Here is a 13,804-nt window from a genome sequence, read left to right as displayed (position 1 = left end):
GAATAGAGAAGAACCAAGAGGTCCAGCGTCTGACTGATTAGGAAAGAATAGAGAAAGTGGAGAGAAACTAACCAGAGAAGAAACAACAATATTTTCTTAAGCTCAAGAAATACATGAGTATTCAAGACTGAGAAGGCCCACTGAACAAGATTAAAGAAAAGACTAAACTCTTCCCACTAAGCTCTCCCAGCCTCCCTTACCCTAATCTACTCATCCCTCTTTCCCAGAGCACTCTCCACCTGCTAGCATGCTATACAACTTTCTTATCCATTATGCATATAATCTATGGCCTATCTCTTCCTGCTAAATTGTAAGCTCCAAGAGGACAGGAATCTTTCCTGATTTATTCATTGTTTGGTGAAGCCTGCCACCTGACATCTAGTAGGCATAAGTAAATATTTGTGTTGATTTAAAATCTAGATAGAGGGGATCCCTGGGTGGCTCAGTGGTTCAGCGCCTGCCTTTGGCCCAGGGCCTGCTCCTGGAGTCCCAGGATCGAGTACTGTGTTGAGCTCCCGACTTGGAGCCTGCTTTTCCCTCTGCCTGTGTCTCTGCCTCTCTCTCTCTCTCTCTCTCTATGTCTATCATGAATAAATAAATAAAATCTAAAAAATTAAAAAAATAAAATCTAGATAGACACATCATGGTAAAATTTCATAACTCCAAATATAAATAGGAAATTCTAGAATTTGGGGGATTTCCTGCAAAAGGATGAGAAACAGAACTGTCATCTAACAGTAACAACATCAGAGCCTGGAAAACAAATTGCTCCAATCTGTACTCTAAGAAACTGTCCTAATCCACGGCTAGAGACAGACAACACCTTCAAACCTAAATCAGACATTGGGAAAAGGTACGATTGATCATCAGAGGAACCCGGTGGGAAAGGTCAGTCATTTTCCCCAGAACATGCTGGTAGCAGAAATTCAGATCTCAAACAGCGGTATTGAATGGCTATAGTTTTACAAGGGAGAGTTTTCCCCCTACTCTGAATTCAAGTCATGACATAAAAGCTTCATTTTTAACTCTTAATGTGATGGGAAATGTTTTACTGGTTCACTCTTTTAACACAGGTATATATCTCCTTAGAGGTCCCAACTGTCTTCAGGGACAGCAGCTTCAACCTTCTTCACCTGGTGAACTCAAAGCCAGGTCTTCCAGCCTAGTATAGACATAAAAATCAAGTTTCCAGGTTATTGAAATGACAACCTCCCTTAGAGTGCATGTATCTCATCACTCACAGACCCCAGGCCCCTGAATTTGGTTTCCTCTTAGCCTCTGTGGGCTTCACTTAGGTTTGTGCAAGTTCTGGTCACGTGCTTAAGTGGTTCCGTTATATGAATCGTATATGATTTTTTTCAGGTGTATTTTAGTGGGAGAGTTTAAAGACAATTTAATCTGGATAGCTCAGGACTTTTACTCTCTCTTTTTTTTAAGATTTATTTATTTATTCATGCAGAGAGGCAGAGACACAGGCAGAGGGAGAAGAAGGCTCCCTGCAGAGGACCCCAATGCTGGACTCCATCCCAAGACCCCAGGATCACGACCTGAGCCAAAGGCAGATGCTCAACCACTGAGCCACCCAGGCACCCAGAACTTTAACTCTCAAGTTAAAATTAAACTATCAAGTAACGGGTGCCCCTAAAAAGGACATTTTCAGAAATGCAAGTTCTCAAAACATCAATCTCCCGTTGAGCCTTTTCTCAGAAAGCTACTGGAGAACATGGTATATCCAAACAAGGAAGTATCCAACACAGAGGAGGATGTGAGATTCAGAAGCAGGAGCTCCAGCTCGTGAATGAGGCCAAGGGGTCCCCAGGATGAGGAGTAACAGCTGTGTCACTGAGAGAATGAGCAGCTCAGCTTAGGGCAGGAGGAAGGCAACTCCAGGAGAGCTGTGTCTAGAAAAAGATGGAATTGTTAAGTGGCTGAGTGTGTGTGAAGGTACTTAGAGAAGAGAAACAGCAGAGTTTAAGGCTGAAGTAGTGAGAGGAAGTCGAAACCAAGCATGCCATCTCATTTCCCCATAGGAGAAAGTCAAAAAATAACATCAAAACCTGAAAAAATCATGAAATAGCAGTGTCAGTGTGTTACTTGGAAATATGGGGGCAAAAGCAAGCATTGGAAGATATTACCTTGGAGGCAGAAATCAGGGGTGGGCAAAGGAGGGCAAGGTATTCCTGCCTTTGTATCCAGCCTTCTAAATCTACTTTCATTAAATACACGTATAACTTTGATAAAAACAAATACATAAATAGAATGGGTATGATGGCATAAGACCCAACATTCATTTCATTTTTGAGTTTTGCAGCAAGATTCTATACAAGATCCAATTCAGGTGTAAGTGTTCAAGAGATTAGTTGATTTTCCAAAGGCCACTCTTAATCCTTTGATGTTTGAATCACCATCTTGGAGGCACACACCACGTCTTTATCTTTGCGACTTTGTTCTTCATTTGTTAGTTTTATTAGTTTTATTCACATCTCATTTGTGAAAAGCCCTTCCCCAACATTGCTTTAATCAACTTTATGAAATTTTGCAACCCAACAATCCAGGAGAGGCAGACTGACCACTAGAAAAAAAAATAGCCATTGACTCAATGGGCAGGTGTGGACTCTGAGGCTAATCCAGTGGGGATCATATTCATACTGGACCAGTTCATTAGTGAACAGGCTAGAAGGTTGATGACATTTGGCACTTTATATACACTCAAACTGTGGAGTCTTGAAAAATGAATACTCCATAAGAATTCTGTTTGTGGTAAAATTGGCTGACCTCATGGTCACAGTCACAGCTTGCTCATTGGTTCACCACCAGCTTGACACACAGGATTGGAAGAAATTAACATAAAAGCAGGCAGCCAACGGGCATCTGGGTGGCTCAGTGGTTAAGCGTCTGCCTTCGGCTCAGGTCAGGATTCCAGCGTCCTGGAATCGAGTCCCACATTAGGCTCCTGCAGGGAGCCTACTTCTCCCTCTGCCTATGTATCTGCCTCTCTCTGTGTCTCTCATGAATAAATAAATAAATATTTAAAAAATAAATTAAATTAAATTTTTAAAAAACCACATGCATTAGAAAGGAGAAATAGGAAGGAAAGATAGGTAAGGGCTACACAAGCTCTACAGTTCACAACCAGCTCCAGGCACTGGAGAGCTAGCTTAATGCCCATGCAAATGACCACATTTAAAACTCATCATCCAGGGCAGCCTGGGTGGCTCAGCGGTTGAGCATCTGCCTTTGGCTCAGGTCGTGATCCCTGGGATCCGGGGATCGAGTCTGGCATTGGGCTCCCTACATGGAGCCTGCTTCTCCCTCTGCCTATGTCTCTGCCTCTCTCTGTGTGTCTCCCATGAATAAAGAAATAAAATCTTAAAAAAAAACTCACCCACCCAATACATGTTTATTTATTGAACGCATATAGTGTGCTACACCCTGTAGCAGGCACTGTAGTTCTAAAAATGGAAGTTCTGACTGAGTTACCAATCCATTCACAATGTACAGGTGACTCAGCCCTGTAAACAAATTATCACAAAGTTGTACCTGGGAAGGACAAAAAGAATAAGGTTCAAAGGCACACAGGGAGGGAGGGAGTGATTAATTTAGCCAGGTTGGCAGGCAAGTCAGAGAAGAGAGGAAAGTGATCCCGGAAGGACCAGGGCAGAGACAGTATCTCAGAAAGAAGTTCCCTAGAATATATGGAACAGAGACTAAAACACCGCAGCACAATGTGGAAACTACCAGCCACCCCCACCCCACCCCTGGGGGGTAGGGGACCTAGTGAGGGTTTTAGCTGGAGAGGGTCATGTTCACTTGGGCCATTTTAGAAGCTTACCCTGCTAGATGTGCAGAGATGGAGAAGAGAGGATGAAATGGGAAGCAGAGCAGAGAGAGGAGCAGTTATCTAAGCCAAAAATCTAAGGGGATCTGGGACCAGGGCAGATACAGTGATGGTAGAAAGGAGAAACTAATTAGGACTGGTCTCCTCAGAGCTTGAGACTACTTGGATGTGAGGGACACAGGCCAGAGAGGAATGTAGAGATGGCAGCTGGTGGCAGGAAGGAGAGAGTCAGGGAACCAAGGGCCAAAGAGATTTTCAGACCTACTGTGGTTCCTCTCTAAGGCTGAAGACAGTCCTCTCTCCTCCCTTGTGCTTGCTGCTGCCCAAATAAACCAAGTTTTATAAACTGAGAAAGGAAGAACTGTTGGGCACCAGTTGTAGGAAATATTGGCTCTGTGATGGGCTTGACGCGTCCTTGCCGGTGTCTCTCTTGATCCTCAAGCAACCCGACCGCCTTGCAGCACTGGAGGAGTACTTAGACCTGCAAGTAGCAGAATACGTGAGTCACACTGGCCTTAAGCCATGACGACATTTGAAAATCTGACATAACAAGAGTCCTGGAGAAAGGAGATGCCCCTGTTAGCTGCAGTAGCTCAAGGATGTCAACTAAGGATCCAGTTGTTTTGTGGCTTCCTAATCCCCATCCTCGGCCCAGTGGCTTTTCACCCTTAAGCTGGTCAGTGCACAGTGCTTTCCTCTCTTGGCTTTTATTTTTTACTTTTTTATATTTATTTTTTAATTTTTATTTATTTGAGAGAGAATGAATGGGGTGCGGGGAGGGGCAGAGGGAGAGGGAGCTCTCCGTTGAGCAAGAAGCCTGATGGGAGGAGTCTCCATCCCAGGACCCAGAGATCATGACCTGAGCTTAACCAACCAAGTTACCCAGATGCCCCTAGATTTATTTTTTTATTTTTAAGTCATCTCTACACACAACCTGGGGCTTGAACTCACAACCTCGAGATCAAGAGTCGCCTACTCCACTGACTGAGCCACCCAGGGGCCCCATCTTGGCTTTTGTCTTTAACTGGGCTGCAAAGTCCTTCCCAAGAGCCTGCTCCCAGACTTATTCCATGCCAAACTGGTTGCGTGCTCATTTTAGAACCAAATACAGTTTTTCTCTGAGGCTCTGTCCCTTCCTTGTAGTTGTTGCTGCCCAAATAAAATCAGGTCTTACAGTGAAGAAAGAAGAGGTAAGAGGTAGATAGTGGTCTTAAGTCATATTTCCTGCCTTCAAGACACAGGCAGAGGGGGGAGGGGGGGCAAAAAAAACAAAAACAAAAACAAAAAGAAATGACCCAAGTCAGCTTCCTCTTAAATAGCTCTTGATATCGTTAACCATGAGAAAGAAAACAAAAAGGCCTTATCTATGCAAGGCACTTGACAGGATATAACTGGTGTGTTTAAGTTCCTTATGGAAAACCTGCTGGGAATGGATCCCTTCGTGGGGCCTGGCCTAGGGGTCGAGTATCAGCTATGTCATTACCGGAGTATAAAATGAAGCTGTTTCCTGACCCCTTTGTGTAAGCACAGCCCCACGTGCAGCCCTCAGAGAGCACTGATGTTCATTGTGGGCCAGGGTGCAGCTTTATGTGATGAGGAAGGATCTGGAGCTACCTGGGGCATCCCAGACTTCTTCATGTCTCAAGTCTCAAAGTCTCACATATCTTTGGAATTACTAGGAAAAGACAACATTGGACAAGATCTCTGATTTCTTGGGAGTCTGATGGAAGAATCCTGATTTTTGTGTTATCTCGGGTTGGGTAAACTGCAATGCGATTATCTTTATTTGACAGATGAAGAAGTGGCAGCTTGCCCACACTCACCTAGTGAGCAACGAGCCCACCAGGCCAGGAAACAGGGCTCAGGGACTTGCGGCCAGAGCATGCTGCTGACTGGTTGGCATTACCCATTACCCAAGATAGGGGTGTCAGCACGTGGCCTCCCTCGTCTCTGAACAGTTTTATGACATACAGAACATAATTCTGTTGCATTCTGGTATCAATCTATCTATTGGCCAAAGGCTAATATCAAACAGCAGAACATTCTTTCTACTTGATTGCCAGGATTTCAGCTGGATTTTCTTTTCTTTTTTTTTTTTTTTTTAACCAAGTAGCAGCAATATACCATAAATATCCAGTTGAAGATATCTTTTCTGTTGGGGAACATACTTAAATATTTGTGGGGACCAGGAAAAAGTGTCAGTAGCAATGGGGACATTGAAGTCACCAGAGAGAAAAGAGATACCACAATGAGATTGGGAGGGGATGGGGACGCCTGGGTGGCTCAGCAGTTGAGTGTCTGCCTTCAGCCCAGGGCGTGATCCTGGAGTTCCGGGATCTAGTCGTCCGGCTCTCTGCATGGAGCCTGCTTCTCCCTCTGCCTGTGTCTCTGCCTCTCTCCTTCTGTGTGTCTCATGAATAAGTAAATAAAATCTTAAAAAAAAAAAAAAAAAAAAAAGATTGGGAGGGAATGAACGTGAGAGCAAAGGAAAAATCAGCCTCATAAAGTTTAGTTTCAGAGGTGGAAGGGAAAATAAGAAGCAGACCTACTTAGAACTGGATTAATCCAGTTTCTGTTGCTGGGAAATGAGTAGAGATGGGCAAAGTTAAATGAAATGTGTTCACATCAGCAGCCTGGTCTATATTTACTTTCCTGTAACCAGAGAGGCAGCATGTCCTAGGGATGTGGACTCTGAAACCCAGCCTGCTGTTTTGAATCACATTTCTGGACATGACATGCTTTTTCGTGGAAGGTCATATTTAGATCCCTGCAGCAGAGTCGCAGCAACTGCTCAGTCTCAGTGGCTTCTTTCAGAGGCTCAGAACATGTGGGGCAGATCATTCCAGCTCCTGACTGTCCTTGGATCCCTAATACTATTTTTATGAACATGACAACAGCTTTGATAATGGGGTGTAAACTGGACTAATTTTGGTTATTTGTCTTATTCCTGATTGCATCAGAATAGGATGTGAGCCAGCTAATAATGAGAGTACAACTGGATGGTTAAAATAGAGTGAAAAGGGGAAAAAGTCGCAAATGTGGCAAAAATATAAAAACTGTTGAACTTCCTCAGCATCCAGGGATGGAGACTTGAGGAGGCTCGCTGCTCTGCCAGGAGTCGTCTTCTCCCTCTCCCTCTGCCCCTACCACTACTGAGCTCGACATGTCTTTCTCTCCTCTCTGTCACAAAAACTTTTTAAAAAGTGAATTAAAAAAAGTGAATAAAAATAAAAACTGTTTAAGCTCCACCGTAATTACAGGAATGTAAATCTAATTTGAAAAATGAGGCACCATTTATTAAATAATCAAAAGTGAAGTCAAATTATCAAATTTACGAGAGGTAGACTTCAGGAAAATAGCAATACAGAAAGTGCCAGTAAATATTTAAGTTGGTTCAGTTCTTTGAGTAATTGCTAACATTTACTGAGCATTTGCTCCGTATCAGGCACTGTTTCGATGAGTATTCATCTAATCTTCACTTAACTCTCAGAGGTAGATTATGTCCCTATTGGCATCTCGATTTTCCATATAAGGAAACTTTGTCCCAATAGACAAACGGAAGAGTTCAGCAAATTGTCCGAGGTCTTGAAACAAGGAAGTGACCAAGCTGTGATTCAAACCAGGCAGATGGATTTCAAAGGCCCTGTTCTTAACTAATACTCTCTACCAGCAGGACTCCTTTACATTCTTTCAGATTAGTGAGCCTTTCATGATAAAAACACTCAACAAACCGAAAGCTAATATACTCAACAATAAGAGAGGAAAAACTTTACCCCTAAAATCAGGAACAAGGTAAGGATGCCTACTTTCACCACTTGTTAGTCAACAACACTGTATAGGAAGTCCTAGCCAGAGCAATTATGGAAGAAAAAGAAGCAAAGGCATCCAAATTAGAAAAGAGGAAGGGAAAAAAAAAAAAGGAATAAAAGCAAAAGAGGAAGTAAATTATATATTTTTTAAGATTTATTTATTTATTTTAGAGAGAAACAGAGTGTGTGCAAGGGGGTGAGGGGCAGAGGGAGAGAGATTCTCAGGCAGACTCCATGCTGAGCACGGAGCCTGACGCAGGGCTCCATCTCACAACCTTGAGATCACGACCCTGAGCCAAAACCAAGAGTCAGACGCTAAACTGACTGTGCAGCCCAGGCGCCCCAGTGAAATTATCTTTATTAACATATAGCATCATATATAGAATATCCCAAAGAAGACACACAGAAAAACCTATTAGAGCTAATTAATGGATTTAGCAAAATCATCATATAGAATATCAACATGTAGAAATCAGTTGTATTTCTATGTATTGGCGATGAACAATCTGAAAATAAAATTTTTCAAAAAAACAATTCCAGTAATAACAGCACCAGAAAGAATAAAATACTTGGGAATAAATTCAGCCAAGTTGGTGTAATAATTATGCACCGAACACCACAAAATGTTGCTGAAAGAAAATTAAGACCTAAATATATGGAAAAGACATTCTGGGTTCATGGATTACAAGACTTAATACTGTTAAAATGGTAAGGCTGCCCATTGTAATCTACAGATTCATTGCAAGCTCTGGGAAAATCCTAATGCTCTTTTCTGCAGAAATTGACCAGGTGATTGTAAAATTGATACAGAATTGCAAGGGGCTCTGAATAGCCAAAATAATCTTGAAAAGGAAAAACAAAGCTGGAGGACTCCTATTTCCCAATTTCAAAGCTATGGTAATCAAGACAGTGTGGTACTGGAATAAGGACAGATATATATATATATATATATATATATATATATATATATATATATCATTGGAATAGTACTGAGAGAGTCCAGAAAGAAGTCCAAAGATCTCTGGTCTATTGACTTTCAACAAAGTGCCAAGACCATTCAGTGGAGAAAAGAAGTTTCTTTTACAAATGGTGCTGGTAGAACTGGGTATCCACATGCAAAAGGGTGAAGTTAGGCCCCTACCTCACGCAATATAAAAAAATAACTCAAAATGGCTAATAGATCTAAATATGAAAGCTAAAACTAAAAACTCTCAGAAGAAAACATAGGGGCAAATCTTCTTAAGTTTGGACTTGGCAAGATATTCCTAGAAATGATACCAAAAACACAAGTGACAAAAGAGAAACCAAACCAATGGACTTAATCAAAATTAAAACTTCTGCACATCAAAAAACACTACCAGGGACACTTGGGTGGCTCAGCTGTTGAGCGTCTGCTTTTGGCTCAGGGTGTGATCCCGGCATCTGGGATCAAGTCCCACATCGGGCTCCCTGCATGGAGCCTGCTTCTCCTGCTTGTGTCTCTGCCTCTCTCTTTCTGTGTCTTTCATGAATAAATTAATAAATAAAATCTTAAAAAAAAAAGACTATCAAGAAAGATGACAACCTACAAAATTGGAGAAAATATTTGTAAATCATCTATCTATCTGATAAAGGTCTGGTATCTGGAATATAGAAAACTATTACAACTCTGTAACAAAAAGACAATCCAACTCTGAAATGAAAGGCAACCCAATTTAAAAATGAGCAGAGAATTTGAATAGACATTTCTGGAAAGAAGACATACAAATGGCCAGTAAGCACATAAAAAGATGCTCATCACTAATCAGTAGGGAAATGCAAATCAAAACCACAAATGAGATGCCACTTCACACCCAGTAGACTGACTATAATAAAAAAAATGGGAGACAACCAGTGTGGAAGACAAGGAGAAATTGGAACCATCCTACGTTACAGGTAAGAATGTTAGATGATGCAGCTGCTCTGGAAAACAGTTTGTCAGTTCCCTCCAAAATTAAACATAAAGGGGCACCTGGGTGGCTTGATTTAAGCTCAAGTCAAGATCTCAGGGTCCTAAGATGGAGCCCTGCATCCAGCTCCACCCTGGGTGTGAAGCTTGCTTAAGATTTTCTCACTCTCGGGATCCCTGGGTGGCGCAGTGGTTTGGCGCCTGCCTTTGTCCCAGGGTGTGATCCTGGAGACCCGGGATCGAATACCACGTCGGGCTCCCGGTGCATGGAGCCTGCTTCTCCCTCTGCCTGTGTCTCTGCCTCTCTCTCTCTGTGTGACTATCGTAGATAAACTAAAAAAAAAAAAAAAAAAGATTTTCTCACTCTCCCTCCCTTTTGCACCCCACCTCCAGCTCATATATGCAGTCTCTCTCTAAACAAACAAACAAAAAAATTAAATGTAGAATTATCATATGATCCACTAATTCTAGGTTTCATAGTCCAAAGAACTCAAAACACACATTCCAACAAATCCTTGCATACAAATGTTCATAGCATTACTATTCACAGGGATGGAAAAAACCCCAATCCATCTACTGATGAATGGATAAACAAAATGTGGTATATTGGTCGTACAACAGAATATAAAAAGGAATGAAGTACTGATACATGCTACCTTGTGGGTAAACCCTAAAAACATTATGCTAAGTGAAAGAAGGCAGATGCATTTTTTTTTTTTTAAGAATTTATTTATTCATGAGAGACACAGAAAGAGAGGCAGAGACACAGGCAGAGGGAGAAGCAGGCTCCTTGCGGGAGCCTGATGTGAGACTCATCCCAGGACCCCGGGATCATGACCTGAGCTGAAGACAGTCGCTCAACTGCTGAACCACCCAGGCATCCTCCTTAACCTCAATTTTTAAAATGTATTCATTTAAGGAAGTATTGAGGATGCGCATCAGCTCTTATTTACACGGATTATATCTATCAATTTTTATTGTGTTAGGAATCAAAACTGGGAAATGTAAAATATCTTTAGGTATTCGTTTTAAAATAAGAACGAAACAAAAACAAAGCAAAGCAAAAAACAAAAATGAATATGTAGAAATAAATATGAAAAATTTTAAAATAACAGCAAAATGATTTTATGGAAAATAACTACATTTTCCACAACAGAGATTAGTGAAAAGAGTAATATTGCTTTACATTTTTAAAAACCTCTTGAATGCCTGGCTTAATGGAAGACAGCAGGATTCTCTCTTCTGCTTTCAACCTATTAAAATACCCCACTGTGGTCGATGATGAGCTGGCATGTACTCTGAATCTGAAGTTGATGATTACTCCTTCAGCTCTAGAATTACTCTGAGACCTGAGAAATACACGAATCTTTACAGGAGCTTCAGGGCTTAGGTTCCTTCGAGGCAGATAAAGTGGTGGCTTTTAAACAGAAAGTTGGCGTGTGGCAAGATGGGATCCGAGTGAAAAAAGTTCAGATGTATATTGGGTATGTGCACCGGGGTCAAACATTAAAAGAGGAAAAGTTAAAAAAATAAAATAAAATAAAATACCCCACTGTCAGGCAACTTTATATATATTTTTTCTTTTTAAGAATATTTTATTTACTTATTCATGAGAGACACACAGAAAGAGGCAGAAGGAGAAGCAGGCTCCAAGCAGGGAGTCTGATCCTGGGATGGCGGGATTATGACCTGAGCCAAAGGCAGAAGCTCAACTGCTGAGCCACCCAGGCGTCCCAGACATTATCCTAACTTCTGTTCTACTGTCGTGCCAGCCTGGCAAACCTGAGTCTAGATCGACCCAAGGATACCTCTTTTCCAAGCCTTCCTTGGGTTAGCTGCACTCTTTCCCTTGCAGACATCACATCTAATGATGACCCATCTCTCCTATACCTCTCCTTTGTCAGGCAACTTTAGAAGAACCTCAGCGTGTGCTCCTGAGGCAATGAATGTGAAGAAGGTAAATTATGTCTTTGCCTTACTGTGAAAGTAGTTTTGACCTCACAGAACCCCTGGAAGGGTCCCCCAAGAACCTCAGGGGCCCCAATCATATTTTAAAACCTGCCGCTGAATGCTGTATAGGAAGGGACAACTTCACCGGCATGGGACAAGCACAATCACACAGGGACCCTATGCTTGGAGAGCCCTAAATTTGGGGTTTTATGTTCTACAATCCTCATCTTTAAATTCCTAAGAATTTTTTTTAAGATTTTATTTATTTATTCACGAGAGACACACACAGAGAGAGGCAGACACACAGGCAGAGGGAGAACCAGGCTCCATGCAGGGAGCTCAACTTGGGACTCAATCCCAGGTCTCTAGGATCACGCCCTGGGCTGAAGGCAGCACTAAACCGCTGAGCCACCCAGGCTGCCCAAATTCCTAAGAATTTTATCTTTGATTTATGTTTTGTAGGTGAAGACCAATGGGACAATGGGGCATTGCACTGAGATTCAGAGCCTTGGCTCATGCACTGCCCCACCTCCTGCTGCCTCCCTGCTTCCCAGGGACCAACTCAAGCCACCTGTTCCTCACCCCCTGATGCCCCGGGCTTTACCTGGCCTCCCCTCCCTGCTTCTGCCCAGCAACCACTGTCACCCTCATCCATGGTGGGGGCCTTGGCTTAGAACGGAAAGGATCCCAGTCAGGCACATACACCCTATAGTGATTCAGGGGAAGGCCTGGTGGCAGCTGACCCCACCCAAGAGTGGAAATGCTGTGGTACATTAAGCAGACAATTCACAGGGCAAATCCCTCATCCATCCCCAGACGTATTACCTACCAAGTCCTGGCATGAAGGCTGCAGTGCCTTTGAGTGTTCATCTCCGTGGCTTGGGAGCAGATCTATGGGAGGGGAACATCCCTGGCATCACTCAGAGGCCTGGCTGGAAGGAAGATGCCAGCAGCTGGTATGGTCCTTATATATTGCCAGGGGATGGGCCCTGGGGGCACCAGGAGGTGGGCACTCAGCCTGTTCGTATCCCTGTGTCTAGAGGATAGGCAAATTAAATAGCAAATAGAAAACAGCAGGACAGGTGGAGAGGGGATAAAAGGGAAAGACAAGAAAAATTTTTAAAGTTTTTAATATTAGTAACTTAGTGGTTTTTGGACCAGGGCCTGCAGTTTCATTTTTTAGGGGGCTATAAATCATGCAGCTGGTCCTATATAGAGTCTCTGAGGAAATTATTTATTTATTTATTTTTATTTATGATAGTCACAGAGAGAGAGAGAGAGAGAGGCACAGGCAGAGGGAGAAGCAGGCTCCATGCACCGGGAGCCCGATGTGGGATTCGATCCCGGGTCTCCAGGATTGCGCCCTGGGCCAAAGGCAGGCGCCAAACCGCTACACCACCCAGGGATCCCTGGGGAAATAATTAAGAAGACACCTGAGTGTTCCTGCCCATGTCCTAATAAACCTACAAAAGTAAATCATCCTAAGCAAATTCATTGAGAGGGAAAAAAAAACTACAAATAAAGGTATGTAGGTATATTTCTTATTATAATAAAAATACCATCTAAATGATTAGTAATAGACAAATCACTGAGAAAAGTTAGTTTTTCCTTTACCTTCCAAAATCTGCTCCTCTCTTGAGTTTCTTTCTTTCATCTCTGTCCACTGAGGGGAACTAGAAATAGTAACCAACCCAGAATAAATGAGCTTCCTTAGAGGACAGATTCTGGTTTCTAAATATATTTCTCCTAAAGGGAACTGAGGTTCCTTAGAGAAAAGGCTGATTCCAGTTCTGGGACAGCAGATGTACATCTTGACATACTACAAAGCAAGGAAGCTCTCAAAGACTACTGCCCTTGTGTCCTACGATTCAGAAACCCAGTGCTTTGAGCAATGACTGACAATGAAAATTCCTAGACACCAAAACCAAAAGCAAGTCCATGGAGATAGGTGGAAAGGTGACCATGGAGCAGTGTTCATTGTCTGCATACCTTCTGTACTTGAAACTTGATGGCAAGGACTGTGATTCATCTTCTAAAATTTATTTATTTATTTTAGAGAGAGAGAGAGTAGGGAGGAGGAGCAGAGGGAGAGTCTTTTTTTTTTCAGAGGGAGAGTCTTTTTTTTCTTAATAAATTAATTTTTATTGGTGTTCAATTTACCAACATACAGAATAACACCCAGTGCTCATCCCGTCAAGTGTCCCCCTCAGTGCCTGTCACCCATTCACCCCCACCCCCCGCCCTCCTCCCCTTCCACCACCCCTAATTCGTTTCCCAGAG

General features: G+C 42.6%; 1 protein-coding gene and 1 non-coding gene across 5 annotated transcripts in view; one reads left to right on the top strand and one right to left on the bottom strand.

Moving 5' to 3' along the window:
• The window catches only part of TM6SF1 (transmembrane 6 superfamily member 1), a 54,307-nt gene extending 41,152 nt beyond the window's left edge, over positions 1-13,155 (bottom strand). For 3 of the 4 annotated variants that reach the window (XM_041751563.1, XM_041751564.1, XM_041751567.1), the window contains exons 1-2: positions 13,139-13,155; positions 12,354-12,560 (exon numbers count right to left, since the gene is read on the bottom strand). In XM_041751563.1, coding sequence (XP_041607497.1) covers positions 12,354-12,394 — 41 coding nt within the window. In that variant the 5' untranslated portion in view covers positions 12,395-12,560; positions 13,139-13,155. The remainder of the gene's footprint in view (positions 1-12,353; positions 12,561-13,138) is intronic. The other variant, XM_041751562.1, reaches the window with a different exon arrangement.
• LOC121490275 lies at positions 10,848-10,926 on the top strand. The gene has a single exon (XR_005987595.1). It is a non-coding gene; the product is annotated as a small nucleolar RNA SNORD45 (small nucleolar RNA).
• Positions 13,156-13,804: the final 649 nt, after the last annotated feature.

The sequence above is a fragment of the Vulpes lagopus genome, chromosome 4, assembly GCF_018345385.1.
Source record: "Vulpes lagopus strain Blue_001 chromosome 4, ASM1834538v1, whole genome shotgun sequence".
In the NCBI taxonomy this organism is placed as follows: domain Eukaryota; kingdom Metazoa; phylum Chordata; class Mammalia; order Carnivora; family Canidae; genus Vulpes; species Vulpes lagopus.
This window is presented reverse-complemented; position numbering and strand designations above follow the sequence as displayed.